This window comes from Platalea leucorodia (genome assembly GCF_965183815.1).
Source record: "Platalea leucorodia genome assembly, chromosome: 5".
Classification (NCBI taxonomy): domain Eukaryota; kingdom Metazoa; phylum Chordata; class Aves; order Pelecaniformes; family Threskiornithidae; genus Platalea; species Platalea leucorodia.
The window spans coordinates 15442960-15470712 of NC_138827.1; the positions used below are offsets into that span (position 1 = coordinate 15442960).

Here is a 27753-nt window from a genome sequence, read left to right on the forward strand (position 1 = left end):
CGGGCGGTGGCGCGGGGCACTGTGGGACTTGTAGTCCGCAGGTGGGCTCGCCCCCCGCCCGCTGAGTGGTTCCGGCGGCCCCCGCGAACTACATTTCCCGTCGGGCGTCGCGGCGGGCCCGGGGTCCGTTGGTGGAGACATTTGCGAGCCGAGTGTCTCCAAGATGGCGGCGTGGGGAAGGAGGCGCGCTGGCCCCGGCAGCACCAACAGCGGTGGCGGCCGGGAGAGGTGAGCTGAGGCTGGAGTGGAGGGTGCGGGGCAGCTGAGGCGCCTCGGGCGGGCAGGGAGCGGGAGGAGGTGGGCTGCAGCCGCCCGGGGCTCCCCGCGACCCCGCGGCAAGGGCGGGGGCCCCGCTGAGGGGAGCGTGGCCAGGCAGGGCGGGTGGGGGACGCGGCCCCGCTGAGGTGGGGCCGGGGCGGAGGGGCTCGCCGGGGCCGGCGGGCTCCCGCTGTGGGCGGGCGCGGGGATGGGGCCGCGGAGGGGGGCCGGGGCCGGGGAAGGTCAGCGCGGCCCGCAGGGTGGCGGTGGCGGCGGCCGCAGCCCTTCCCGCCGCGGGGATGCGGCGCTCGGGGCCGGGGTGGAGGAGGGCCAGCCCTGGGGAGGCTCCTTCACGGCTATTTTTAAAGGCGGTAAGGGCAGCGACGAGTCCTCCAGGGTGACCTCCTTTTGCGGGCGGCCACGGCGGTCCCGGCCGCTTGGGGGTTCAGCGCGGAGCCGCCGCGCTCCCCCGGTCCGCGGGGCCGGGGCGGGCGGCGGTCGCCGGCTCGGCGGTCGCAGAGCTCCGTAAGGCTCCCGCTTTGCCGCTGTCAGGGCGGAGGAGCAGCTAGGACATGCTGGAACTACCCGCAGAGTAGCTGTAGAAGTTTGGGAATTGTAACTTTAATACAGCAAAAAGAGACAGAGGAAAATCTTGTTCAGCTACTTTAAAATCTGTATGCACAGTTCTGTACCTACTTAAAATGTCTAGTTAAACCCTGTATTTCCTTACGTTGGCATTTTCCCTGTTTTGCCCCAGGGCTGACTGATGTAACCAGCAGCTGCTGAAAGCTGCTGCATTTTTATTGTGAGGAGTTTTCTTTTGTCCTGCTGCCTTACCTAGAGACTCTGGTATCTCTCTTCATTTTTGCTGTGGCTTTTGCTTCATTTTGTTCCCTTGCTGTAATTCAACAGTATTCTTTTTGATGGTGTTGACTTTACATAGCCAAGGAGAGCCACAAGTAGCCCTTAAAATTCTGGTGCTAATGTGAATTGCAGGAATGCTGTCTCTGCTCAGGGAATTTAAAAGTAATTGAACTGGAAGAGCCAATGGAATTACTGCATCAGTGTAGTTCATATAAACAACTAAGAATACCTCAGAGCTCGGTGGCATAGTGGCGAAGCTGTCTGCACCACTGCTGGCACCTGCCCCAGCGCTAAGCACAAGAGGTGTGGAGTTTTCGTGTGGTAGATCTGTCCTCCCAGCAGAAGTGAAGAAAAAAAAAAAATATGGAAAAGAGCACTTAATAACTTCAATGAAAATTATTCTACCAGGGTGAAAACGGATGCAGACTTAAAAGTGAATTGTTACCTTGTAATTTAGTCTAGATTGTGAACTATACAATAATCTAATTGTAGTTTGAGGTGATTTTTTAAAGCTATGATTATGATCAAAAATATTTATTCATAAACACGAGTTACTTCATGAACCTGCTGCACGTAGTATTTTTCCTTTGGCAATGAGAAGTATATGGCTAAGTATAAGAGAGCACAGAAGCAACACAGCAGAACAACAGATACACCATTGACCAGCGTTTCACAATCCCTATCAAAAGATGGTGGTTCTTGTAGGTGTCATCCTATATGAACGTGACGGAAGATCATGCTTCTCATAGGTATCAGGTGATGTCAGCTAGGTACTACTTCTTCCTTGCAATTGCAGAGCTGGAGATACGCGTGACTGGGCCTCTGCCTCTCTCCATCAGTGGCTAATCCCAAATCACACCTACTGATCTTGTTTGACTGCTGGCAACGCAAGTTGTGTAAAAGGCAGTGCTGACAGACCTGATGTCATCAAATGATGACATATGCTTTTTATACGGTGAATACAGTTTTCTTAGACTGGGCAGGATTCTTGTCCAAAGACACATTCCTTTGAACTGAATATGCTAATCCAGCTTTCCTCATAAATGAGCTGCTTCAAGGAGTTTTTATAGTTGTCAGCCAGCTAGTCTAAAAGGCATCTGTGTGTTGGGAGGTGGTGTGAGGAAACTCAGTAGTGAATAAAATACTGTCTGCTATTAGACTAGACCAGCTTTCATTTAAAAAAAAAAAAAAAAAAAAAAAGGTCCAGCAACTCTATCTGTGGAGACTGTATCAATAAATGACTTTATTGATATAAGGAAGTCTGAAATTGGTCAAAAAGTGCTTTCCCCAGTAGCACTAAATGTAAGGATGTTAATTTCAATGTTAATGTTGGCTGTGAACTCCAGCTGGGCTCTGGTGGTGAAATAATAAGGTTAAACAAAATAACCCAAAACACTGACGAGAACCAACTAAATATTTGTTTTTCTTCATTCTGGATAGACTCTTTAATGGAGACTGTCTAAAGGGAATTGTTAATCTGTAGACCAAAACAACTTTTTTATACAGAACAGACACTGAATTGTACTTAGTGTTTTTGTATAAAATTCAGCACGATGACCGCCAGAACACAAGACAGAATGCCATTTGTTCTCCCGGAAGATGTTCTAATAGACTCCAGAAAGGACAGCTTTAATGTCATCACCACTGCTTGTATTGGCTTCTCTGCACCCTTAAAGAGATCTCTCCTTTCGCTACCTGCACTGCTCAGATTTCTGGTACTCTGTTTGCTTACAGCAATGATTGACCTATTTCCATTAGCCTGGCTAATCATTAGTTGACTTAAAATTGACACCTCTTTTTGCTCTGGTGGCTGGAGCTTTTTCTTATGGTCTGGTGATGTTTTCCTTAGTATTGTCTTCCCTTGCCGAGGCTGCTTGAAGATCTCGCTTATGTTCTCCTGTTCTCTTTCCTATCTGTATTTAAGGTGTATCTTTTGAACAAAAGTCTTGCTTTATTGCTACGATTTTCCCGTTCTTCCTCTGCTTTAATGCATGCATTGGCAACCTGTTGAGAATGGCCTTTAAGAAGCCATAGGCCTGACAGCTGTGGCTGATGGCCTGAGACTGTTATATTGTGTGGACGTTCAGCAGAGAAACAATTCTTCAGGTGCTTAAGCTCGGATGTGTTCATACGTTCTGTATGCCATATCCTGGAGCTCTCCTGAGTAGGAAAATATACTGTTGAATATGACTTTGAGGTGGAGTATTTCCACTGAGAATTAAAGCCAGACCATAGCTCATTCCTTAATCTTGAAATTAAATTAAATTTCAAGAAGGATTTATGTGGGGTGAGGGAAATTTAGTTTTTGAATTTGTCATGCTTTGACTTCATTGACTTACTCAAGCTTGGCTTAGATGCTAATAATGACCCCAGTGCTGTGCTTTGGCTATCAGTAATGTCCTTTTTCTGCAGTTCACTTGCCCAGCCAGCATGAAGTCCCTCTGCTGCATTGCTAAACTAGATTTTGTGTGTGTGTGCTGCTTGTGACTGGCATTACCACACTGCTGCAAGCCTCTCCTTTCTTATTTTTTGAACTACTAATCAGGCTGGTCTTCATTTACAGTTAATCTGAATGTATGTTTGGTGCTCTGAGCAATACTGTTGTCCAGGAACATTCTTCTTTTAAAAAACAACGACAACAACAAAAAAACCCTAACAAACTTGAGCTACGTGTTATGGGAGGGGTTTAAAAAGAACCTTTTTTTTGCACAGAACTGTACCTGTGCTTTGTGCAGATTGAGATTGTTTCTAATTGTGATTCTGAACATTTTGCAGAACTGAGATAGCTGGACAACTTGAAACTCTCGCCAGAAGTCTATCTGGCAGATCGAGGAACACCATTAGGCTGACAGCAACAAACTCGTGAGGCTCAGTCATTCTCCCCTGCAAGTGGACAGTGGTAGAAGGATGCTGGGGTTTCTTCCAGGATGTTGTCATCTGCCCTGTTTTCAGCACTGTGTTCGTTTGTTTCTCTTTTTGCCAGTTGGCACCTGGCAAAACTTAAGCTCTTTTTACATCGAGTGGCATTGTGTCTCCTCCTTAGAAGGGTATTTATTTCTTCATCCATAGGCACTATCCAGTTGAAACTTACTTAACAGACAAGCTGCTGTTTTCAAGAGGCAACTAGGAGACTGCTTCCAAGTTGGAGGCAGAGAAATGGAGCTGCTTTGAGGGCTGTAACTGGGAAACTGCTGGAGTTGCTATTGTTCAGCCAGCTGCAGCACCCCTCTCCTGGTGCTCTCTGATATTCCCATGTTAGGAAGATAATCCAAATGTAATTTGAAGCTTGCCCTATAGCTAAGACACTTCTGCCCCTCCTGCTGGTGGTAGCTCTGTTAACAACTGATTCCTTGTTTATAACTTTGGCAATACCAAAATTTTACATCAGTGATTTTAAATTATATTCATCTTTCTATGCTGAATAGTTGAGTACTGTCACATTCCCCCATCTATGCATGCAGTTGGTACCAGGAATGAGATATTTAAAATTTCTCAAGAACAGAATGTGTGAAGCTGCAATAGAAAAAACTATTTGCAAATAAGGTCCAGAACTATTCTTATAGAACAGCTGTACAACTTTTTAACATAGCCCTCTTTTTTGGGGTGGGGAGGCAGGTCCTAGAAAAGCATTTGATTGAATATTAACAACTGCTTTTAGGTTCTGGTCTGTCTAGTAAATAGCAATCTGGGCTTCTGAATATGTGGCAGCATTTTATGGTTTCTGGAACTAGATCCTCTCTGACACTGGTTATTTACTATTCTTTTAAGTAAAATGGAATTTATATAAAATCACTGCACTTTGTAACCAGTGGATGCCAGCTTGGAGTCGATTGCATAGCTCTGCATTTTTGTTTGTCATTGCTGGGGGGTGGGGGACAAGCTCCAAAAAGGAAACTCCATAGCCTCCAGTGTTTGAGCAAATCCAATTGCTTTGGCTGGATTTGTTCATGTGCAGCTGCTGTGTTCAATTGAAAGGCTGTGTCAGGAGAGATTGCCTCTGCGGACTAAGGTCCTTGGTCCTACTCTGCATGCCAACAAGGGCTAAAACCTTCTCAAGCCCACGTACCTCATCTGTGTCTCTGCCTATATCATCTGAAAACAAACCAGTTTTCAGCTTTCCATCCTCCAGGGGCAGACAGTTCTTGTGTGAAAATAATACGTGATAAACCCCACTTCCTCTGTTACAGAAATGGAGACTTTCTGCTTGCGTTGCTGACTCTTCATGTGTCCTATTGTTTGAGCAGCTAATTTTTCATTCTTTGTTTTTGGATTGCCCATTTTGCCATTTGCAGCTTCAGCACTGTGATAGAGATTTATTCCCATATTAGAGGACTAATTTGGAGAAACAGCATAGTTAAAGGGCCAGACTCTATCAGGGATGAAGCCTTTGTGCAGTTTATTTCCCAGTGATTTTTTCAACAGAACATGTTTTAGGATCTGCTTGTTTTGGCTTAGGAGGATTCTGCATTTCTTGACTTTATTGTTAAAAAGCTCCAGAGCCTGGCAAGCCAAAAGATTCCAGAAGAGATGGACAGTACTGCCTCTCGCCGAAGTCTGTCGGATTCCTGCTCTCTTTGACAGGTGGCCATTGCTTGTGGTATGGCTCTGTTCGTGTACGTTACAGTGAAAGGAAAGAAGGGATATTCAGAGGGAAGAACAGGCAAGATTTGAGCTAGAAGTGAGGCTGATAGGTTAGTGCCACCTGTCCTGATGCTGAACCTGGAGAAATCCCATCTAATGTAGTTACTTGACTTAATTCCTAGAGTTAGAAGCCCAGTTCCCCATGGCTCTTGTACAGAGAAGAAATGGGCTTGCTTCACCCTTGTTTTCTCACTGATGGCAGGGAGATCCAAGGGTGACTAGGCTACTGTGCTGTTCCTGAGCCTCTGCAGAGTTCTTAGTTGAACTTGGATTCTGCTTCTCTGGTACTTAGTTGCCAACTGGGGTTAAACCACGACAGTTTTGCAGACCCATGCTGTGTGTTCCTAGGTGTTACAAAACGCTGAAAATGCTCCTTGGTAGGAAATACTAATTTTATCTGGAGGGTTGTGTTAGCACTGGGTCAGCTTCCAGCTTGAAAATGCCTTTCAGCAATAGCTCTTCCCTGAAGTCATTATGCCTTAGCAAGTGGTTTCACATAGTCATTGGTGTTGTTTTAGAGTTACCTTAAATCTCAGCATGTCTTCTGTAATGAAACTGGAATTTTTGATTTGGAAGAAGCTGCGCTTGGAACAGTTGTCATCAAGAAAAAAAAATCCTTGGCAGAAACCATTACCAGCTGTGTCCTTAATGTCTCAGGATAACACCTGGTTAACTATTTCTTTGTTGGAAATTCCTTAATGTTAGCTGATACTCTTAGTTATATTAGAGATGTAGTACTCTGTAAAATTTTTATCTAAGTGCTGTCTTTTGAAGTTTTTCTTTAAATACTTGCCAATTCACTACAGAATGTCAGAACCCACCGCATCCTGTGCTGAAAGGTATAATCATAATTTTCCAAATAATGTCCTACAAGATGATGGCCTTAAAGAAGCCCCTGGCATACACAGCATTCAGGTGGATTTTTATTTTTCTTTCTACCCGTGAACAGGCCAAGGGGGAAATGCACTGCAGAGAACTCAATAACTAGCTTGTGAGTTGAGTTTTCCTTGTAGTTTATATAAATTCCAGCCAGACTTTTAATGAAACTGCTTATTACTCTGCTTTGAGAGAGGCTGGTACGTCTTGGGTCCTGCTGTTTGATATGTTTGCCACTGTTCACAAAAGCAGCTACTTCTGGCAACAGCTTGTAATTTAACAATATTCTTGATTACAGATGGCCACTGCACGATACCCTTTGCAGCATGAACGGAGCTGCGCATTAAGGGTAATGTCTGGTAACACAGCAGCTTGCGAATGTGTATTTTTCTCCCTTATTTTCCAGTGTATGCACATAAGTACCACTGTACTAATGGAGCAAGAAGTGCTAGTTTCATTCTCCATCTCAGCAGTGTCTTGCCTCCCAGTATCGGGAGGGTCTAAATGCTGTTGGGATTTTGTCTGCTGTGATTAGGTCAAATATGTGTGCCATTTGTTCTCCTTCTGCTAAAGGAATCTGCTAGATATTTTTATCCTTGAGAGGCCACGTGCTCAGTTTTGCTCTGGTTAAGCACAAGTATGTCAGAAATAGTTATTTCTTCTGCTTAGAAGGGAGGATTTTGCCTTCTTCTCATGGCTGGGTGTTTACCCTTCCTCAGCGCAGGTAAACAGTCATAATCCTATTTCTTAGCTATCTGTTACATTAATGTAGCTGCAGCCAAGGTGATGTGTGTGAAGAGGGTGGAGGGAAGGTGGAAACTGATGTGACTTCAGGTAGCTGAAAGCTGCTACTCAGATGGGGGAATGTACAAGTCTTGTGAATTCCCTGTCAGCAGGGACACTGCTCCAAGGCAAAGCGAGCAGCTCTTTCTTCACTGTTAAAACCTGCCTGGGTTAAAAACATGTTCCTTTCTTGCTTTGCTGCGCCCTGTTTCAGGAGTGAGCTGTTCTGTAACAAACCGAGTTCTCTGCTACCTTTTTCACCTTCACTTCCAGCAATGTTTCTTGGCCATCCTTGTTGGATTTACTACGGAGGACTAAATAGCAAACTGCATCAGTGGCAAGGAGGGTAGTTACTGTGGGGAGAAAGCAAACGTATTCACTGAAGATGCTTCCTCTCTTAAAACCTTTCAGTGCAACTTGCCCTCTTGATGGATGAGTTGCTAGTCTTATTTTCTGTGAAAACTCCTGAAGTCTGTATGGTTCGTTCATTGATGGGGTGTGGTCACTAGGGTGTGACGCTTCCAGTATCTCCAGAGAAACTGCTTGGGTCTCAGTGTGAGGAACCACTTCAGGATTGTTAACAAGATCCTGTTTTTCTCAAAATGTTCTAGCTCCTCCAAGTTAGGAAAAGGTAAGGAAAAATACATTGCCTTATTCTGGGATGACTTCATGTACAGGAGGCATAACTAGCTGATGTGAAATGAATCTTGATTTGAAAAAGCTGCTTGTTGTTTAACAGAGGCAGTGACTGACCTTGAGGGGCTGCCCTCACTTCAGGCATTTTTCTCGCGTGTTCTCACAGCTGGGTGGGTGAAAAGTCCATCTTTAAGCTCTGTAGTTTTAATTCTGTATTTCCTGTTAACAGGGTCACCTTGTCCTCCACGGACTGTTACATCGTGCATGAGATCTACAATGGAGAGAACGCTCAGGACCAGTTTGAGTATGAGCTGGAGCAGGCGCTGGAAGCGCAGTACAAATACATAGTGATAGAGCCCACTCGCATTGGGGATGAGACGGCCCGCTGGATCACTGTCGGGAACTGCCTGCACAAGACCGCCGTGTTAGCGGGCACCACCTGTCTCTTCACCCCTCTGGCACTTCCAGTAGATTATTCTCACTACATCTCCCTGCCTGCTGGTGTGCTGAGCGTGGCTTGCTGCACCCTTTATGGTATCTCTTGGCAATTTGATCCCTGTTGCAAGTACCAAGTAGAGTACGATGCCTATAAACTTTCCCGCCTGCCCCTGCATACGCTCACCTCCTCCACTCCAGTGGTGCTGGTGAGGAAGGACGACCTGCACAGAAAGAGACTGCATAACACGATAGCACTCGCTGCCCTGGTGTACTGTGTAAAGAAGATCTATGAACTCTATGCTGTATGACTTCAGCAGGGAAGAGAGAAACCCACAAAGACAAGTGTATTAAGACTCCCACAGTAACATTTTGTTTTTCCTCTTTGAGAAGCAGTGGAGACTGGGAAGGATTTGGTTTAATAGAGCTGTTATTTTTAAAATAACATCACTGGTGCACCAAGGTTTTTCAGTTCTTCGTTACACTTAAGATGTGGATGTGTGGTGACTTGAGAGCTGTATGTTAGGCCATGGGAGTCCAATCCAGCAGTGGAACGTCGATGAAAGAAAGCTATAGAAAGAGGGGGTGTGAGAGCTTCTTTTTTTTTTTTTTTTTTTTGAAACATTTAAGTATATTGTTTAATTGTATTACACAGAACCAGCCAGAAGTTATCATTGACCATTAAAGGATGAGAATTTCAAATGCTTTTGCTCTCTGGTTACTGTTATCATAGTTCCCTTTTATAGTGTGCTTCCAGGGGATGGAGGCTTTGCTATGAGAAGTCCAGTGGTGATAATTATTTATGCATGCTCATACACAGACCTGATATTCCTCTTGTCCATTGCACATGGCAGCAGCACCCATGTTACTTCACAGCAGCCATCTGTTGAAGGAATAGCTGTGGAGTGTTGCTTTCCCTCTTGCTTGACTAGTTTTGTTTCTTGGAAGAGGGCTTACTTGTTACCCCAGTGTTTATATCTTTTTGATAATTGCTTAAGCATTGATGGTTGGGGCTAAGGTGTCCAAATCCTCTGCTGCCCCGCCACCTCCAACTATGACTTCTCTGCACAATGGAGATAACGCTCTTAAGTTTCCAGTTACAAACACATTCTGCTCAGTTCCTGTACAAGTTCTTTCCAGTGTGGATACATCTCCACTGACATGCGTTGTAGCACATGCAGCTGAGGAGTGCTGAGGTGGGAGCCCAGCTGTCTTCCCTTTGTGCTTTGTTACTGCTGCTGATGCTCTGGCTGTGCCCTGACTACGCAATTCCACTGCTCTTGCTTGGAACACGCTTCTGGAGTTGCCTGCTACTGCTGCAAGGCATCCACATGATTGTATCTTGTAACTGTGTTATCTGAAATTTTACAAGTCAGTCTTGTGCATTAATTCATCTTTTTAGCTCAAAACTGTCAAAATCTTGTTCTTAGAATGGCAAGTATTTACTGTTTTGCAAGATCTGCCAGTGACTTTTAAAAGATAGGGGCTTGCTTTCTTTAATCTCCTCCTACCAGATGGAAAATAGGCGTGGCTTGCATTTACAAGGCCGGCTTGGCACAGCTTCAAGTGTTACGATCTGAATACAAGAGCAAAGCCCTGTCATAAAAACCGCCTGCACACAGGTGTACTGCTTGCTTCAGTGGTAGTTGCAGTCCGACCTCCACAGCTGAAGCACTGACCTTGGAAAGGAGTCTCATGAGGTCGGAAACCAAATTCAGTAGTTCTATCTTTATCTTTCCAAATTGCAACAGCAGGCACCAAGAACTCCCCCTCGCCTCCAGACTGCAGCAGCCTTTTCTGGCCGCGGTTCCAACTTGTGCTTTTCTGCTGATGCAGCTTTTGTGTTAGCAGGCTGTGCATCCCAGCCGTCTGCGGGCTGGGCAAACGGGGTTTGCCAGCAGTTTTGAGCGAGTGCTTTTACCACCCGCGCAGGCAGCCGTAGCTGAGCAGGCACGTGAGCTGGAGGAAACTCCTGTGGCACGGAGACATTTCTAGGTGGCAACAGCCCTTTGCCTCTTCTGCTGGTACAGTGGCTGAGTTGTCTCCCTCCAAGGTTAAAAGAAGCTGGGATCCAGAGTGTCTCTATTTATAGCAACAATGTACAGTTGCCTTGGCAGACAGGAGGGGAAGAAATGCAAGTACTTCATCATTCTGCGGTTAGGCCAAGACGGCTGGGCCGGCTGCCTTCCGAGTCCTGGCGTTGTTTGTTCCTAAAGTCCTGTCTACTGGATGAATTTTAAACTAGTGGCAGATCTGCCATAGCTAATACGTACTCTATTGCTGCAGAAGGCCCTGAAACATCCTTATGCTAGCCACACAGAAGACATTCCTGCTCTTTTTTAATAATGCAGAATAATTGTCAGGGCTATTAGCTCCTTTTCTTCACCAAACCTCTGTGGTCCTGGGCATGTTTTTTGTGTTAAGCTTTCCCTTGCCTGGAATGATGACTATGGCAGAAGGACTAACCCTTGGTAGGCTCCCTAAATGCGTGGCTTGCGTCAGACTCTGGAGTTAAAAATGAGCAAGTTTCCTCTGGTCTCTTACTGCAGGAGGAAAGGTGAAAAGTCAGCTTAGCTGTCAAAACAGGTAGGTCTGTTTTAAAAACACACCCTTCACTCCATTCTGAGGTGGAGAGGACATAGATGGGGGCTTGTTTTCCAAGAAATATTAGTGATAATGTAGCTAAAATGCTTGGTGATATCCTGGGTATTAGTCAGTCAGTGCTGTAACGATGCAAGGTGACCTGGGAGAATGAGAGGGGTCTCAAGGGTCGTGTGTTTCGCCACATTGCGTGGATGGTTGCTGTATGCAGGGCTTTGGGGTCAGTCTCTGCCTCCCCCGTGCCGGCAGCTGTGGGTTACAGCGGCTGGGAACAAGCCTTCCTTTCAAAAGCCCCGCACGCTTTGCTGCCCATCCCAGCTGTTATGGAGGTGCTCTGAAATGGAGTGTGCTACATTCCTCTCATCACAGAGAGGGAATTTACTGTCAAAGGGGAATGTGCCCGCTGTCAGTAACCTCTGACTTGGAGCGGTAGTTCAAACAGTAACTATGGTAACTCCCCACGTAATTTTTTTTTCCTCAGGCCTGATGTGTCACAGCCCTCGGCACCCTGGAAGATAACACAGAAATGCAAAGCGGCTCCTTGGTCCTTCCTGGGGAGCCATGACCTGAAACGCCAGAAGACGGAGCAGCTGGACAAGACTGGCGGGAGTACTGTATTTTGCCAAGAAGTGGAGGACCTGAACATGCAAAACACGAAAGGAAAAGCACAAGTAACGCTTACAGAAACTCTCCTTGTGGAGAGGGAGAGAAGGTAATGCCTTGGTTTCCTATCTTAACAGGAAAAAAGATAGATACATACACCTGAAAGCTTCAACTTGTAACTTCAACCCTAGGCCTTTATGTAACAAATCTGCAACCTCAGCCACAGCGAAAATGGTAGAGGATGTCCCAGCTGAGCAGCGGCATTGTGATCATTAAACATGTCCTGGTCATCATCTGGGATGGATTCTCGGAGATCATTTCTAAATCTGTAGTGGTCAAGAAAAGGCTTTTTGAAGGAGAAGGTCCTGCTGAGCCTGCACACCTGTATCAGTTTTAGTGTGACTAGTCCTCTGTGTGGATTCACACTATGTCTACTGTGAGCTAGCAGATGATGTAAAGAGGGCTGGGATGAAGTATGTTGTTCTGCAACTACTACTGGTAAAATAGCACCTTGCAGGAATGTAAGAAAAGAAAAACAAAACCCTCCTGCTTTCTCTTCCTCTAATGTTACCTGCTGTGAGGAGCTGAAGTAGAACAAAGGATTAATTTCATAGCAATGTAATTTATTTGTCACCAGATGTGCACTCACAGGCAGGACATACAAGGCAGTACACATGGAGAATGCGGGTAAGTGCATGGAGGTGGCAAGCAGGGGTCTGGACCTTGGTTCCCACTAGCAGGCTTTATTTCAGTTATAAGTCAAAAAAGATTATTTCTGTCCTTACTGAGCCATCTCTGTGCAGCCACTCCTTTTTCCTAGTGGTGCTGGTATCCCTCACATGAGGAGAAGGGCTGAAGAATGGAATATGGCACTCCCTCAGGCTGTCAGACTCCCTGAAGCCTGTGATATGTGAACAGGCGGGTATCGCTCCCCCACTGGATGTGATCCTAATTGGCATCCGTGATTGCTTTAAAACAGATGAGAACTAAGGGTCTGTCTCTTATACTGTCCTCTCTACACACACAGATTCTCCTCTGCTTGCCAGGAGACAGTCTGCCTGGCATCTACAGAATTGCACCTACTCCGTGCTCTAGGCCTGCAGGTGGACCAGGCGCGCTGCTGCCAGCTGCGCAGTATTTACACACAACAACATACCTGGTGGTGCTGTTTTCTATCTGTTCAGTGGTGCCCCTGCATTAGGGGTTAATACTGTACTGTCGGGTAGCACAGAGTTAAATGTCCCTGTATATCAGTAAGGCATGGTTCAGACAGATAAAATAACTGCCAAATAAAACTTAAATTTTACATCAGTTGCTTCTTTAAAAGGAGCACGAGACTTGACTTTAGCTTAACATGTCAGATGATTTGGCGCGTTAACAAGCAGAGGCTCTGAAGTTTCCTGCTTCAAGCAACATGTTCTAGATCAGATTGGGAGTGGGAAGGAGACACTGATCACCAGAGCTCCCAGCCAAGGACTGTATTTCACAGGGGCCACAGGGTGGGGAAAGCCAAGATCTGCTTTTGTGAAGGCAAAACGGGTGGTTTTTATTTGTAGCAGGCCAGTAAAGCTGAGCATGCCTGGAGTGAGGTGAGGTAAGGTGCTGTCTTTCAGCACATAGGCCTCCCCTGCTGCAAAGTGTGTTCCCTTCAGTTCCCCTCCCCTGCAGCCTCAGCTCTCCCCCTTTGTCCAAGCACCCTTCTTCAGGTGAGGTTTAGATGCTGTCTTCCAGCAAGCAGGCCTGACCCGATGTGGGGGAAACCGCTTCCCACTCTCCATGCAATGGTAAATTGCAGCATTTTGAGAAAGGTTTTTCCTGCAGGAGCACCTCCACTGATGTCCCAGCCAATCTGCAGGGGGTTAGCCTCTCCCTACAGTTACTGCTCGAATGAGCTGAGCTCTAAGAGTCCTTTCCTTTTCTCTCCTTCTTTGCTCTAGCTGCCATCAAGGTGAAGAAGAGCCTGGGGAAGAGGTTTCGCAGGTAGACAGCCAGGGAGGGGGTTAGGCCAGCTACAAGTACTTCCTTCTTCTTCTGTCCCACTGCATTGAGAACCACCTGAGCGACCTCTGCGGCTGTCTGTCCTTCAGCGGTGTTCTTGTCCATAACTGCCAAAGGAAAGCCGAGTAAGCACCAACGCCAGCAGGTAAGCCCACGCTGAAGTACCTTTCCTAGGTACATGGCTGCTTGTATGGTTTTGGTTTTTACACCAGTTGTGTATGGGAGCACAGGCAGGTATAATTCATGGTTGGGCTAGAAGGCAGTAGTTACTGTCTAGGAAGGCTAAATTTGGGGGTTACTGTTCCTACCCTGCATCCAGAGTTGTCTTTTGATACTTCAGGGCTAACCTGTGTCCCCACTAGAGGCCATATATTGCAAGCACATCTTGGAGTAACTCAGTGAGGTGGAGATGCTTTAGATATAGGGCACAAAATCATATCTCACCTCCATAGCGAGATCCATCTGCTGTTACAGCATTGAGAGAGAGGTTTGTCTGAATGTATCCGGGGCTTACAACCGTCACATCAATGTCATACTGCTCTACCTCTGCTCGTAGACAATCAAAGAAGGCCTGGGTAGCATGCTTAGAGGCAGCATCTGAAAAACAGGAAAAGGACTGCACTAAGGAGAAGGAGCAAGGCTGAAGGAAAATTCACTCCCCTGAACAGGTTTTTCACTGCAATGCAGCCACTTCTCAGCAAGAACCCAGCAGCTGTTCTCCAACTTCTAGGTTGGTTTTGTTTTTTTTTTTTTTTTAGTGAATGGCAGCAACAGGTAGTGGGAGTGAGAGGCAATTTAGGAAGGCAAAATGTAAATACTCAAGTTGGAAACTGGCTAGGATCCTGAGCTTAATATCACAGCCCTGCCAAAGCACTACGGAGCGAACCTAAGCTGCCTCCTACTCGCGATAAAGGAGACGCGAAGCCTGGCTTGGGAAGCATTTGATAAGACAGGCTGGGGCTGGGGGAATGCGATGCCAGTACAGGAGGGCAGAGCTGACATTCGCTGCTGAGCACCCTGCTGGCCTGCATGCGCTGAGCGTTATGGACTTGCAGAGCCAGTTCAGAGCCTGGCTGCGCAAGAGTCAAAACCCGATCACACAATCGGACAGGAGTAGAGAAGTGTGGCCTCAGGCAGGACTTCCCCCTGTTAAACAGCTGAGCGACTCCGTTTGCTCGCTCCCTTTCCATGTATACTTGGTCACTACCACCGTGACTGCCATCACCTCAACGTGGCTGCAGGGTTGATACCAGCAGCACAGAGCTGAGCACAGGCTGCATACCCCGTCTGAGGACCTAGGCAAGAGCTGAGCTCCGTCCTGCCAGGCCCACGTGGCTCTGATCACTGTGCAAGCGCTCGGGAAGCTCTTCAGAACACACTTCTTGGTGCAGTTGTACCCACATCATCTGCAACACCAGGTGGCCCAGACGTTCCTCACTCAGCATCATGCCCTACCACTCTTATGCCATCACCACTGTACTTTTCCATTTTTATGTTTATTTTCAGTGATTTACAGATGCTTGTATGCCAAACCCTCTCCTTTTAGTTCCTCCTTCTTTTATAAGGCCTTTTCCAGTAATCTCACCAACATTATTTCTTGTCATAACTGATTTAGCATAAAGAGTTTGCTGGATCAAGATAACTGTTTAGGCTTTTATTTTGGCATTGGTTATACTATGGCACTTCGTAACTTATTAAAACAAAAAGTTCCTACTTTCTTATAGGAGATTAACCAGGCAAACAGCAAGGATAAAGTGCAATAAAATTATGGAATTAATCAGAAAGTTTATAGGGACTCTCAAGTGTTAAGATAGGAATATCAAGCTGTTTTCAAGAGATAGACTGAAAACATATTCTCCTTCCCCATCCCTTAACAACTTTAGGACAGGGCTAAGATTTTGTATTTGAGAGTGCCTTCCTCAACAGCTGTCAGTGATTTGTGACCACACTAAGAATGATGCACAGCTCTGCCTTCCCTGCGTGCAGCCAGCTCTACAGAGAGCTAAATGTGGAAGCAGTAGCCAAGTATTCATTCAGTCCGGTGCCCCAAATATGTCTTCCCCATCTTCTGTGGAGGTACTTACATGCGGATCTGAAAGGAATGCTTATTTTGCCTTGAACACTGCTGATGGCCACAATGTGGCCTTGTCTCCTCTTGATCATGGAGGGGAGAAGTGCTAGCAAAAGACAGAAAAGACTCATTCAGAATAACAGTCCTGCCATTACTGCTGTCAAGAATCGATGCTTTCAGAGCATTCAAAGACGCCTAAGTGAATTACAAGATCCTTTTTCAGCGTAGGGGCTGGGCAAGGGACAGTGCTTAGGATGCCTCTAACTGAGGCTGCAGTCTGGCTGGGACATTCACCTATGAGGAGACTCCTTGTGCCAAGGAGGCTGCACAAAGGCTGTTACAGTTGCTATAATCTCCCACCACAGGCATGGTCAGCAGGACTTGCTCTTTTCTGCCACCAGTACATCTTTCCAGTTCCTGCAGCTGACCCACTCCAGGCTGAACTTTCTGTGTAACCAAAGAAGCTTCCTAGGAAAGCTACAGCTTCACCTAGAACCCGCACTGCATTCTCTAGGGTTTTATCAGTGCAGACAGGCTAACCATATCTCTCTTTATAAGTTCCTGCCAAAGTAGGGTCAGGAGGTTTTTTAAACAAGATGGTATCTCTAATCAGGTACTTCACATGCAGTCATGCCCAAGCATTTCCTTTAGGCCTGCCCATAAAACAAAACTTTCCTCCCCTCTTATACTGTACTGTACCAAATACAATTGCAAACAGAAGTTAAGCTGTGCTTAGTTGTGTTGGCCTGCGGAAGGTATCAGCCAAATCCCTTGTCCCCCTGTAATCCGGATCACAGGTACCTTTGGTGAGGGCTATAGGACCAAAATAATTTGTTTCCATCACTTTCTTATCCACATCCAGTCCTGTGTCCACAATTGTGCCTCGGAAACTGATGCCTGCATTGTTGATCAGTATGTCCACGTGACCCAAGTACTTCAGGATCTCTTCAGCAGCATTTAGGACAGTTTTAGTGTCCGAGAGGTCAAATACCACAGTGTGAGGTTTGTGTGTCTGTGAATAAACAAAGTTGGCAAAAGAGCAGTTCAGGCTGTGCTGAATGTGGTGTTATGTTCATGCTCATGATGGGATTTCCCAGCTCTGGAAACACAGAAGCAGGGCCATCTAACCCTTGTGCAATTACAGTGCAGCGGTTCCATTTGGTAGGAATACGTGACAGAAGCAGGTTGTGCTCTCGTTTTTCTCTGCTCCTGTAGCCTGTTCCTTATACCAGAGCCTAGGAAAGGGGCAAGTGAGATCTTTCTCAAGTACTAAAGTTTCCTATTGTCTTATTAAAGAAAATGCATCCGAAAAAGTAAAAAACTTAACCCACGTGTCTTCTATGGAACCCAGCAATACCCTTCTTAGCCACTGTCAGCAGAACTAGACATCAAAAATAAAAGCCAACAGAAGGAAAGTCACTTTTCCAGATTCAGTATATGACATACAGTTGCACAGGGTCTGGGCACTCTGCACTCGCATGCTTTCACTTCCATTACAAGGCAAGGAGTCTTTCAGCTGGCTTATTTTTGTAGGGTTTTTACAAGATACGACATGTCAGCTCAATGTACTCCTATAACAATATCTATCCCTAACCACAGAGTTGCATTTTTGCTATTGCTCAACAGAACAACCCACAAGCAATTCTGTAACTTCTGTAATGACATGAACAGAAATCCCTGCCTCACGAGACAACAAGCCTCTCCTTCTCCCACACTTACGTTCTTTTGGTGATTGGTCATGGTAGAAAGCTCCTGCACCAGGTCTTTGAGTTTCTCGCTGTCTCTGCCACAGAGCACCAGCTTGGAGCCAGCTGCATGGAAGGCTTTTGCACATTCTTTGGAGGAAGCAAGGAAGAGAGAAAAGTAGACATTTGAATGCCAGAGACAAACAGCAGATCCACATCATACCTGGTGATAGGCTAAAACTTCTTTTAGCTGGCAAGGATCTAAGGTGGCTTTATTACTCCTGAGTGATGGACTGATTTACAGTGAAGTCACAGCAAGATGCCATTTTCCTGTGACTTTGACAGACGTGTGACAACGGTGAGGCAGCTGGTGTGTTCACAGTTACTGGGCTGGTTATGCAGTTACTGTGCTGTTTATGCATCCGCCCCCATCAGCTGCCTGAATTTGCCTGTGCCTCTTAATTTTTGACTATATGCCCTTCTTAAGAGGGACTGCGGTTACCTTGTGTATGTCATCTAATGCAGCAGGTCCTAGTCTTAGGAGTTTCAGTTCTAGTGAACGCTCCAAGGGTTTTGGAAGCCTTGGAGCTAATGGCTTCATCAAGGTGATCCTCTTCATCAAGAAAAGGCTGAAGAATGGATGCCATGCTATTGTCTGCCTTTCAGTGCTACCAGCTGCTGAGGCAACCGCGTGTTCTTCTACCCCACCCCTCTGTGATCCAGTGAGACAAATTGCTTATTTGTGCAAGAGATTACAGTGGGTGGTAACGAAGGGTGTTTAAGAGCACACAGCAATTAGAGGTGGTGTAGTATATTAATAACTGGGAGTCAGGGGAATAGTGTAAGATCTTGCCAATGAGTCAATAAGGGGGGAAACTTCACTGTACAGTGGTGGATCTATACACCCAACACCACACAGCACTTCATCTGCCCGGCCTATCACAGCTGGAAGGTCTCTCCTGAGATACTAGTTCTATCTCTTCTTGATGTGAAATACAAATTCTTTTACCACTCCCAGCTCTTTGGTTCTGACAGGCAGAGAGGACCATTTCATCTCCTTTGGCCATTCAGTTACTGAACACTCCTATCCTTAAGGACAAGCTCACATGCAAAGACAGCATCAATTTAAGCTCTATTGTTCTAGAAATGTAGTCATCCTAGTGAAAGGCCTCGATAGCAGAGAGCACCTTGTCTTCTATACTTGCTTTAAAAGCTTCTTGAAGAGAAAGCAGAATTAGAGAACCTATCCACTCAAACAAAGAATAAATTTTATTTGGAAAAAAAAATACTGTGATTTTATTTAGAAAAAAATACTCACTGGTGTTAATATTGCCAAGAGTTTGAATTTAGAATGGATGGATTTGTACCACAAGTGAAAAGTACCTTAACTTGGGGGAGAGGGGCAGGGAGAAGGAGTAGAAAGTGTAGCAGGGTATCTGGAAATATACCAAACACGAATGTAGTCTGGGAAGTTTTGGAGAAACAATTTGACTTTCTGGCTTTTTCAGGATTTAGAGAAAACACCCCTGACAGTACAAGAACAGTATAACTTGTTCCTTGCTTTGATGAGCTCCAGTTTATACAGCATACTTAAAATTTTCCTCAACAAATTTGGAGACTTTCTTGCATCAAAATTTGCACTGGCTATAGTTATAACTGATATGGCTGTGCAAGCTATGTCCCTCAAAATTCAGAGCAATAGGAACTTTCTGTTCATTACTGCTTTATTCCAATCAGTGGCCCTTCCACAACCCTCTGCTTGTCCTGCCTTTGGTGCCCTTCTGTCGGTACCTACCTTTTCCCAGGCCAGAGGTAGCCCCTGTGATCACAACCACTGCTTCCTGCAGGTAAGCTCGCATCCGCATCCACTGCAATAGCCGGAAAAGGGCGAAGATCCCCAAGCTGCCAAAAAGCAGCGGGATGATGACTGTGCTTGTGAGATCCATGAGTTTTCCTTTATGAACAGTCTTCCTAGAGCCACAAGATGAAGGAAACAGACCATTTCACCATCGAGAAAATTAGCAGAGGCTTGAAAACTAGGGAAATCCTTTTTCTTAACCCTGCCTTAGACCACCAATAAACCAAATCCCACACAGAGGTATCTTCAACAGATTTCCTCATCTCTTCATTTAGACTTTCAAAAGTTCACATCAGTACCCAATTTTAAGCATTTAAATGCTAATCTGAACATCCCAGCAGGACACTTGGTGCTGGATCTTGTCAGCTGTCTTGTAACAAACTTGGGTTCAGAGATGCTCTTCCCACATGCTTTTCCAGTTTGCTCTAGATTCACTCTCTTATACAAAGTGTATTTAGAGTGGAAGCTCCTCAGGGCTGGGGTATGTCTCTGCATTCTTCTGATTGCAATAAAACCTCTTGGATTTCTCTAGAACAGCCAGTACCGCAGTATCTACATGCTAGAGACCAGTGACTGTGTATTATCCCAGATGGACATAAGCCAGTCCATCTTCTGGAGACGCAGAGTAAGTTTTCTCTCTGAGCGTGTTATTTGCTTTATGCACTGAAATCTGTGCTTCCATCTCCAGTGTCTTTCACCACCCGTTAGTAGAGGCAAGCTAACTGATTTAAATCAATCACATGTCTAATCTAGTAGGCTAAAGCCTACATTAATGCTCTTTACTTTTATGCCAACATTAATTGTGCAGTTTAACAGCATGAACCTCTGTTCTAATATACTGAAATTAAACCTGTGAATGAAACCCAAGCTCATCCTGGAATTGGATTCTGATACCAATGCATAGTTCTAATCTCCTTGCTAAGCCACTGCCTTCAAGGGAGTAGTTTATGTTACAGCTTACTACATGGCCAAAGAGTAAGTGATACTTCTGCTTAAAAAAGGTCACTAATTTTCCCACTGTATATACCCCCAAGCTTTTATGCTTGATGTCACAGTAAAGTCAGTTACAACCCCTTCCTGGAATCTCTACAACTTTTGGGGCACACATGAAGTCAAAACCAAAGCGGAGTACATCTTCCCTGTTGTGCAGATAGAGTTTAAACTCTTGCAGTTTGACCTGCAAGATAGGCTTTTACCAGGCAGATACTGGAAAGGTCTGGGCACACAACTCATAGACTACTTCAAACAAAAGGACAGCATGAGGAGCAGAAAACAAGAGGTAACTAATAATGCTAAGCCAGAATTCAGTGTCATTAAGTAGGACTGAGCTTGTATGGAGCTGAAGGGATAACAGAGGCTCTACATGCCATGGAACAGAGCTAATGTGGAAAGTGTCAGGCTCTTCCAGATTTCCATCACAGGCTTGGACAGAATTCCTCAAGTAGGTGGTCAGTGAACAGACTAGCTCGCTGAACCAGTAGCAAACTGTATAAAATAAGTATTTCTGGAGGTATAGCTAAAACACAATAAAATAGCACATAAAGATAGCTGAGCTAGCTCTAAATAAGCTTGACAAGGTCTAAAAATAAAGTCATCAAGTTAGTACGCAGCTCTTCTCAAGGTACTATGGAGCTTCCCATTCATGAGCTAACTCATGTATCTACAAAGTACTTCATTGTGTAACACGCTGTGCGTAATGCAGCTAGACATCCAGGCCACAAGCTCCCCTGGGCGTAGGGAGTATGCCCAAAGTGGGAAATCAGAAACCCAAAAGGAGGATTAAACTCATTCTGTTGCAAAGCAGTGCATGAGCACAGCACCCAGCTGCTCAGACCAGCGTCTTATTCTTCCCCCTCCTTGTACTGAGTGCGCATAGAGAGTGTGTATTTTGTACTGATTTACAGCAGAGGACTGGTAGAGCTGATTTAACGTAAGAGTGTATATCGCCCCTAAAATAATTCCTGGGAAAGAGCTGTTTAGACACAAGGCCACTGACCTTTAGGCTGGATAAGCAGGAGGTTCTCCTTACTGGTTCACGTTCAGCTAGCCATTTCAAGCAGCTGCCCTCTTTATGTTGTCCCTTTTTTTTTTTTTCTCTCAAAGGTCTCTTGAGATTCAGAAGACAAGATGTGGGCAGGGACAACAGGTGCTGTTCTGACATTGAGCAGCAGGGCTTACAGGACATTTTGGAATCAAAAAAATCTTCAGCTCCCATTTAGGACCTTTTGTTATTTCCAAAGTGGGAGCTGACAGGTGGAGTGGCACGTCCTTTATGGGCCCAGATTGAAGCTGAGGCATTTTAAAAATCTGGTCCTGACCAGCTTTGCTTCTGATTTCAGTAAAATGCAGCTGACTGTGTAAAGCAGATGAAAAGGTAACTGGGAAGATGGGGCTTTTCTGACACCTTTTCTAACTAAACCACACTAGGAGATGGGAGGGAGTCCCATGTTTGATTACAGCACAGTTCCTTCACGTTCTTTGGCAAAAATAAAGGTTGAATTTGCAAGGACTGAACTCTGCCACAGGGCTGGTGGAAAAGAGCCCCCATCTTACCAACTAAAAGCTAACTGTGTTTTGGTCAGGTAGCATCCATTGCTCATCAATATGAACCAGTTATGCCTGCTTAACTTATTCCTTAATCGTATCACTTATTCATCTACTTTCTAAAGAAAGAAGGTCTGCCTTTAATCCTTTTTCATTTGAAAAAATCTTTACTCGCCTTTTATGGGTTTTCTTTCTCTTCCCCACCCCCCTATCATATACAGGAACTGGGTAAATTACCCAATCTCCGCCCGAAGGCTGCAGCAAGCCATGAACCCAGTCAGCAGCAACAACCCACTTTTGCAGCTTCCAGGATAGAGTTGGAATCAACAGATAAGCCTCTCTGATATATGGGGAGGGGAAATACAGGATGGGGAAGAGAAAGACTGGACAAAGGAGGGAGAGCAAGAGAGAGAAGGACTAGCCGATCAGAGATGTGGATCCCTTTTTTATTAGGGTGTACAGTTGCAGTACCTTCTTCCAAGGAAGGTACTCAAATGGCCCCTTAAAAAGAATCACAGAATCATAGAATCATTAAGGTTGGAAAAGACCCTTAAGATCATCGAGTCCAACCATTAACCTAGTACTGCCAAGTCCGCCGCTAAACCATGTCCTCAAGCACCACGTCTACCCATCTTTTAAATACCTCCAGGGATGGAGACTCAACCACTTCCCTGGGCAGCCTGTTCCAGGGCCTGACTACCCTTTCAGTGAAGAAGTTTTTCCTAATACCCAAGCTAAACCTCCCCTGGCGCAGCTTGAGGCCATTTCCTCTCGTCCTGTCATTTGTTACTAGGGAGAAGAGATGGACCCCCACCTCGCTACAACCTCCTTTCAGGCAGTTGTAGAGAGCAATAAGGTCTCCCCTCAGCCTCCTCTTCTCCAGGCTAAACAACCCCAGCTCCCTCAGCTGCTCCTCATAAGACTTGTGCTCTAGACCCTTCACCAGCTTCGTTGCCCTCCTATGGACACGCTCCAGCACCTCCATGTCCTTCTTGTAGTGAGGGGCCCAAAACTGAACACAGCACTCGAGGTGCGGCCTCACCAGTGCCCAGTACGGGGGCACTATCACCTCCCTGGTGCTGCTGGCCACACTATTCCTGATACAAGCCAGGATGCCATTGGCCCTCTTGGCCACCTGGGCACACTGCTGGCTCATGTTCAGGCGGCTGTCAACCAACACCCCCAGGTCCTTTTCTGCCAGGCAGCTCTCCAGCCACTCCTCCCCAAGCCCCAGAACAAAGAAAATCTCAGTTCAGTCAGACTTGAGAAGGAGGACAACCTAGCCGAACTAAATTATTTTGGAAGGAAGGAAGAATTTCTGTAGCACTGTAGACCTACAGCAACAAGTTTTGCTTTGATTTCATAGGCTAGCTCATACCACAAACGCATGAGTCCTTATTTTAGCTTGTCATATTGAACATGCTGAAAAAAGTAATTGATAAAATAAATATCAGTGGAACAAGAGAATGTGGAAATCAGCTCAAGCCATAGAGCGACACTGCAGTGTGTTCAACAGTATCCATCTTCTGGAGCCCAGTGCCAGGCTACTGACACAACAGGGTGGCAGTTTTACATTCTGTTCAGTTTTCAGGGTTATTTGGTGGAAAGACCAAAGGAAAGAATTGCTGCAACCTGAAGAAGTTATATTCTGTTCGGTATTAGGGTTATTTGCTGCAAAAGCCAGAGGAAAAAACTGCTGCAATCTGAAGGAGAATGAAAGAGATCATAGATAAAAAAGACTTGATTCATATCAACAAAAATGCTAAGTTGCAAGACAAAGGCCGGGAGAAGAAGATAAAAAGCATAAAACCCAACTTAAGATAGATAACACTTTGAAGTAGCTAAAGATATCCCAGGGCAGATAACGCCATGTCACATTAAAAACGTGGGGGAGGGTGGGGAACACATGGGTTTCCACACCTAATTCGAGATGAGCTGGATATCCTCAGATCTCCTGCTCAAAGGTCTGAGACCCCAATATCGCCTTTGTTCAAAAATTTGGGTATTCATGTTGAAAAAATCTGTTATTAATTCTTAACAGATAACGTTTATTATCTGTTTATTATCACCAGGTTATCAGCAGGAGAGAAACCACTGCTCATAATTGGTTCAAATGAAGTCCTGTCATTCTCCGTTCTCCATCCCAAAAGGCAGGGCTGGAACATGCAGGTTATTAGAGAGCAGAAATAAGAACACCGATAATGTAAGCAAATACAAGTGATTGGAAACTTTTTGAAAGGCTTACCATAAAATAAATCACATATATCCAGTTAAAAAAAACTTTCCCCTTAAAACAAGAACTGGACGTTATCCTATAAAAGCCGGGACTACGATTTCCAAAGGAACAAGGATCTTAGTTAATAAGGTCAAGAGTGCACTAAAGGCAGCAAAGATGAGATCAAGTCCTAAAAGAAACAAAAACCATGATAGTTTTCCTAAACAACACCTATTCTCCTTTAGCTTCAGCCACCTAGAATCACATTGTCCTTTACATGACAAATGGCAGCAACTGGGAGGCTATTTTCAGAAATCAAAAGGTGTCATTTAAAAGGTGGGGGGATAAAAGGAAGGAAAAAAATAATTTTTTTCCTATGGAAGCCCTCATCCAGGAGCACAGCAGCTCTAAGCTTGATTAGCTACTGACTTTAGTCTGAAGAAAGCACAATATCCTACCTTTGAAAAGAACTCACTTGCCAGTGACTCTGTGAGATGGTGTCTCCCTCTGGTCTTTTAACAGGAGAGACCTGACTTAAATTTGGAAGTGGCAGCAGTCCAGGCAAACGCGCTCTGTCCAATGCTAGCACAGCCAAGAACTGCCTCTAAAAACAAACCTCAGGAATACAGTCTGTGACCTTTGAAATGTGGGGGTAATTTAACCCCCAGATTAAAAAGATGGAGGTGAATTCAAAACTTATGATGACCCTCTGATTATTTCTAGTACTAAATAAGTAATTTCTAGTATTGAATCCACAGCATCCATAAAGATCAACACTTAAAAAAAAAAAAAAAAGGCAACTTGTGAATCAGTTGCAATGGTTCTCTATTACAGTTCTCTATACAGTTCTCTATTACTGTAATTAGTTTTGGGGCATACACTGATTTTACAGTGCACACTCTAAAATGGGTACCACGCTAATTAAAACAAAAAGGACTTTTTTCTGTCTTTACTTAGGATTCTTGAGAACTTTGAGGACAACTGAATGGACAGATAAGTTTCTCATCACACTCCGCATCAACACCCGATATTTACTGGGGAAATGGGCTTTCCCTCCAGCAGAGCAAATTCACTAAATCCCTTATAAGCCATGTATGACAGGGAGAAAAGTGAGCATTACTTGCATTTTATATCAGCTAAGCAGTTTTACTGACCTAACGGCTTTGGAAAGAAACTGAAATCAGACTTACAGACATCTAAGCCAGGAAAAAAAAAAAAAAGTCATATAGCATTGTCTGTTAAATCAGGGGTTTAATATAAGCCTATGGGAAATTTGCTGACAATTTCTCTCATGCACAAGATCCCCATAAACAGTAAGTGAAACTTAAGAAAACTCATTCAAAACCCAATGAGAAAAAACAGATTAAATTAATTCAAACAAATGAATTACTGAAATGCCAGTCTGCACTTACGTGCTTACATAATCAGCTTTCATTCCAAACTTTACGAGCAGAAAATAATGTAAAAAATACACAGAAGTCATCATAAACCGGTAAAACTCCTAAGAAAGGATGCAGGAACTGGCCAGAGCTCCTCACTACAACACAACCATTTCAAACAGAAAGCAGAGAAGGGGTTCAGGAGAAGGAATACAATAACCCAACTGGAATTCTCTAAAGAAAGGATGGCAACCGGTGTTATCAGGAGCGCCACAGAAGTGCTACGCACTGGTAGCTGGTAGGTCTCATTCTAAGTAGCTGGCAACAATGAACAAATGTTTGAGCTTCGCTGGGGGGTGGGTAAGTATCAGTTGTAATATTTTGAATTCGCTTTTTCTAGTGCAATTTGAACAAGCTACCATCTCACAAGCATTGCTTGAAGCAACACCCAGGAAAACCATCTGTTGTATTTCAATAGTACATTCAATGGCATCCTGCTTATGTTTTTACATAATCGTTATGCAAAAAAAACACCTTGCCCCATGGTACAGGAAGAGGGAAAAAATATGTTTCCAGCACCCAAAAACCAGACTGGACTTGAGAAATCATCTTCTCATAAACCTTCCTGCCACTTTTATTCAGTTACAAGCTTCATTTCCAACCCTCCCACTCGAAAATCCTCTGTTGGTGTTTGGGACACAAAAAAAGGTAAATCAAAGGGACATGATTAGAAAATTAAAACATTTGCTGTGCCAGAGAAAGTATTTTGCAGATATTTACCAAATCAAGACTCACCTAAAACATAGCGAGAAAATGAACAGTTGGCTTAATGTCTCTCCCCGCCCTGGTTTATATATAACTATGTGTTTAATGGCTGTCACAGCGATGAACTATGTACTCGGGAGCCCAGTGCTTCCCCGCACCCAGACCCGGGGCACTTTCCCCCAGCCTCTCCCACTCGCCAGACTTTCATCTCCTTGGCCCGCACTCGCAGCCCCCCGGCACCTCCCCGTGGGTTCCCCCGGGGAGATCACGGGCGGGCGGCGGTGGGCAGGGCCACGGCGGGGTGCCAGCATCCCCTGAGGGGGCCGCCGGCAGAAGGGAGCCGCCTCCCCGCCGGAAAGGGACGGAGGCGGCCGGGGCCGGGGCCGAGGGGAGCGGGAGGCCCGGGGGCAGAGCGGCGGGGGCGGCCGGGCCCTACCTGGCTACCGCCGTCACCATGGCCACCGCCGGAAGTGCCGGCAGCGCGCATGCGCCTGAGGCGCCCCCGAGGGAGAGGCGGGCCTTCTGCCAGAGCGCCCAATGACAGGCAGCTCCTCCGCGAGGCGAACCGGAAGCCGCCGCCGGAGGGCGGCCCGCCTGCTCTCGCCGGTCCGCCCGCAGGTGCCGCCCGGCCGGGGAGCGGCGCTCCGGGCCCGGGGTTCCCCCGGCCTTCCCGCCCGCCCGGCCGAGGAGGGTCGTGCCTTGCCGGCCCGCAGCGCTAAGGCCGGGGCTTGTCACCGTGAGCGCCGGGCTCCCGCCCTTCGTATGGGCACTGCTTACCCCGTGTCTCCTGCCAGGGTCGCCTCCGGCCGAGCTGCGCGGTGGGGCTGGGCGGATGGGGCGGGAGCGCCCAGGCTGCTGTCCCGGCGGCCTGGGGAGGCCCGGCGGGGGCAGAGCGGGGAAGGTGGCAGTGGCGCAGTTTGGCTTCACCAAACGGCTGCAGTTGGGGCTGATTTTTACCATCAGGTCCCAGACACAGAAATGTGGCTGTTCCTAAGCTGGGCGGGCTGTGTCTGTGGCTCGTTTTAGGGGAGTCTTCCATAATTACAAATTTGACCTCCAAAGAGGATCCCTGACGAGCTTGGAAGACTTCCCATTTCCAATGGTCATTATTTTATGTGCACATTGCTGATGACACTGACCTAAATTCTCTTCTCTTCTTTGATACCTCTGCATCAAAGGTGAAGATGGGGCAGCTGCATGTGACGGGACTGCATGCAATACGTGACTATGAGGAGCAATGGATGGTGAATTCCTGTAGAAGGAGAAAAAGAGGTGTTTCTGCAGAGTCCCTTTCAAAGCCATGATCAGAGGAAGTCTGATTTCTCCATTTTTAAATGAGCTCTGTGCAGCGCTGCTCACAGACTGCAGCAGTTGTATGGAAACATTTCAGTTTGTCTGTGATGAAATGGGCCCTGAATGTTAGGCATACTAGGAAAACCTTCTTCACCGAACGGGTTGTCAGGCCCTGGAGCAGGCTGCCCAGGGAAGTGGTTGAGTCCCCATCCCTGGAGGTGTTTAAAAGACGGGTAGACGTGGTGCTT

General features: G+C 45.9%; 2 protein-coding genes and 1 long non-coding RNA gene across 8 annotated transcripts; 2 read left to right on the forward strand and 1 right to left on the reverse strand.

The window, feature by feature from the left end:
- TMEM11 (transmembrane protein 11) lies at positions 1 to 13725 on the forward strand. 4 transcript variants are annotated; one of them, XR_014228177.1, is made up of 4 exons: positions 1 to 228; positions 8288 to 11079; positions 11576 to 11806; positions 13635 to 13725. XR_014228177.1 is itself a non-coding variant. In XM_082312004.1 (2 exons), the coding sequence occupies exons 1-2, from the start codon at positions 164 to 166 to the stop codon at positions 8802 to 8804; spliced, it is 582 nt and encodes a 193-aa protein (XP_082168130.1). In that variant the 5' UTR covers positions 1 to 163; the 3' UTR covers positions 8805 to 11551. The 4 variants fall into 4 exon arrangements, 1 of the variants encoding a protein (XP_082168130.1); XR_014228178.1 differs by having other exon boundaries at positions 8288 to 9689; XR_014228179.1 differs by having other exon boundaries at positions 8288 to 9080.
- Positions 11820 to 26678, reverse strand: DHRS7B (dehydrogenase/reductase 7B). Of its 3 annotated transcripts, none has more exons than XM_082312001.1 (7): positions 26649 to 26678; positions 19247 to 19422; positions 17486 to 17601; positions 16568 to 16778; positions 15780 to 15872; positions 14140 to 14292; positions 11820 to 13802 (listed from the first exon to the last, which is right to left on the reverse strand). In XM_082312001.1, the coding sequence occupies exons 1-7, from the start codon at positions 26666 to 26668 to the stop codon at positions 13597 to 13599; spliced, it is 975 nt and encodes a 324-aa protein (XP_082168127.1). In that variant the 5' UTR covers positions 26669 to 26678; the 3' UTR covers positions 11820 to 13596. The 3 variants fall into 3 exon arrangements, with proteins under 3 accessions (XP_082168127.1, XP_082168128.1, XP_082168129.1); XM_082312002.1 differs by lacking the exon at positions 26649 to 26678 and adding an exon at positions 26243 to 26617; XM_082312003.1 differs by lacking the exon at positions 26649 to 26678 and adding an exon at positions 21306 to 22609.
- LOC309590645 lies at positions 13751 to 26213 on the forward strand. Its single transcript, XR_014228180.1, has 3 exons — positions 13751 to 13840; positions 14252 to 14425; positions 23926 to 26213. It is a non-coding gene; the product is annotated as an uncharacterized lncRNA (long non-coding RNA).
- Positions 26679 to 27753: the final 1075 nt, after the last annotated feature.

Coding starts and splice junctions, on each gene's coding strand:
- TMEM11 (XM_082312004.1), top strand. CDS start 164: ATGGCGGCGTGGGGAAGGAGGCGCGCTGGCCCCGGCAGCACCAACAGC. Junction 229..8,287: donor AGCGGTGGCGGCCGGGAGAG/GTGAGCTGAGGC, acceptor TCCTGTTAACAG/GGTCACCTTGTCCTCCACGG.
- DHRS7B (XM_082312001.1), bottom strand. CDS start 26,668: ATGGTGACGGCGGTAGCCAG. Junction 19,423..26,648: donor ATGGTGACGGCGGTAGCCAG/GTAGGGCCCGGC, acceptor TTGTGGCTCTAG/GAAGACTGTTCATAAAGGAA. Junction 16,779..17,485: donor TGACCAATCACCAAAAGAAC/GTAAGTGTGGGA, acceptor GTTTATTCACAG/ACACACAAACCTCACACTGT.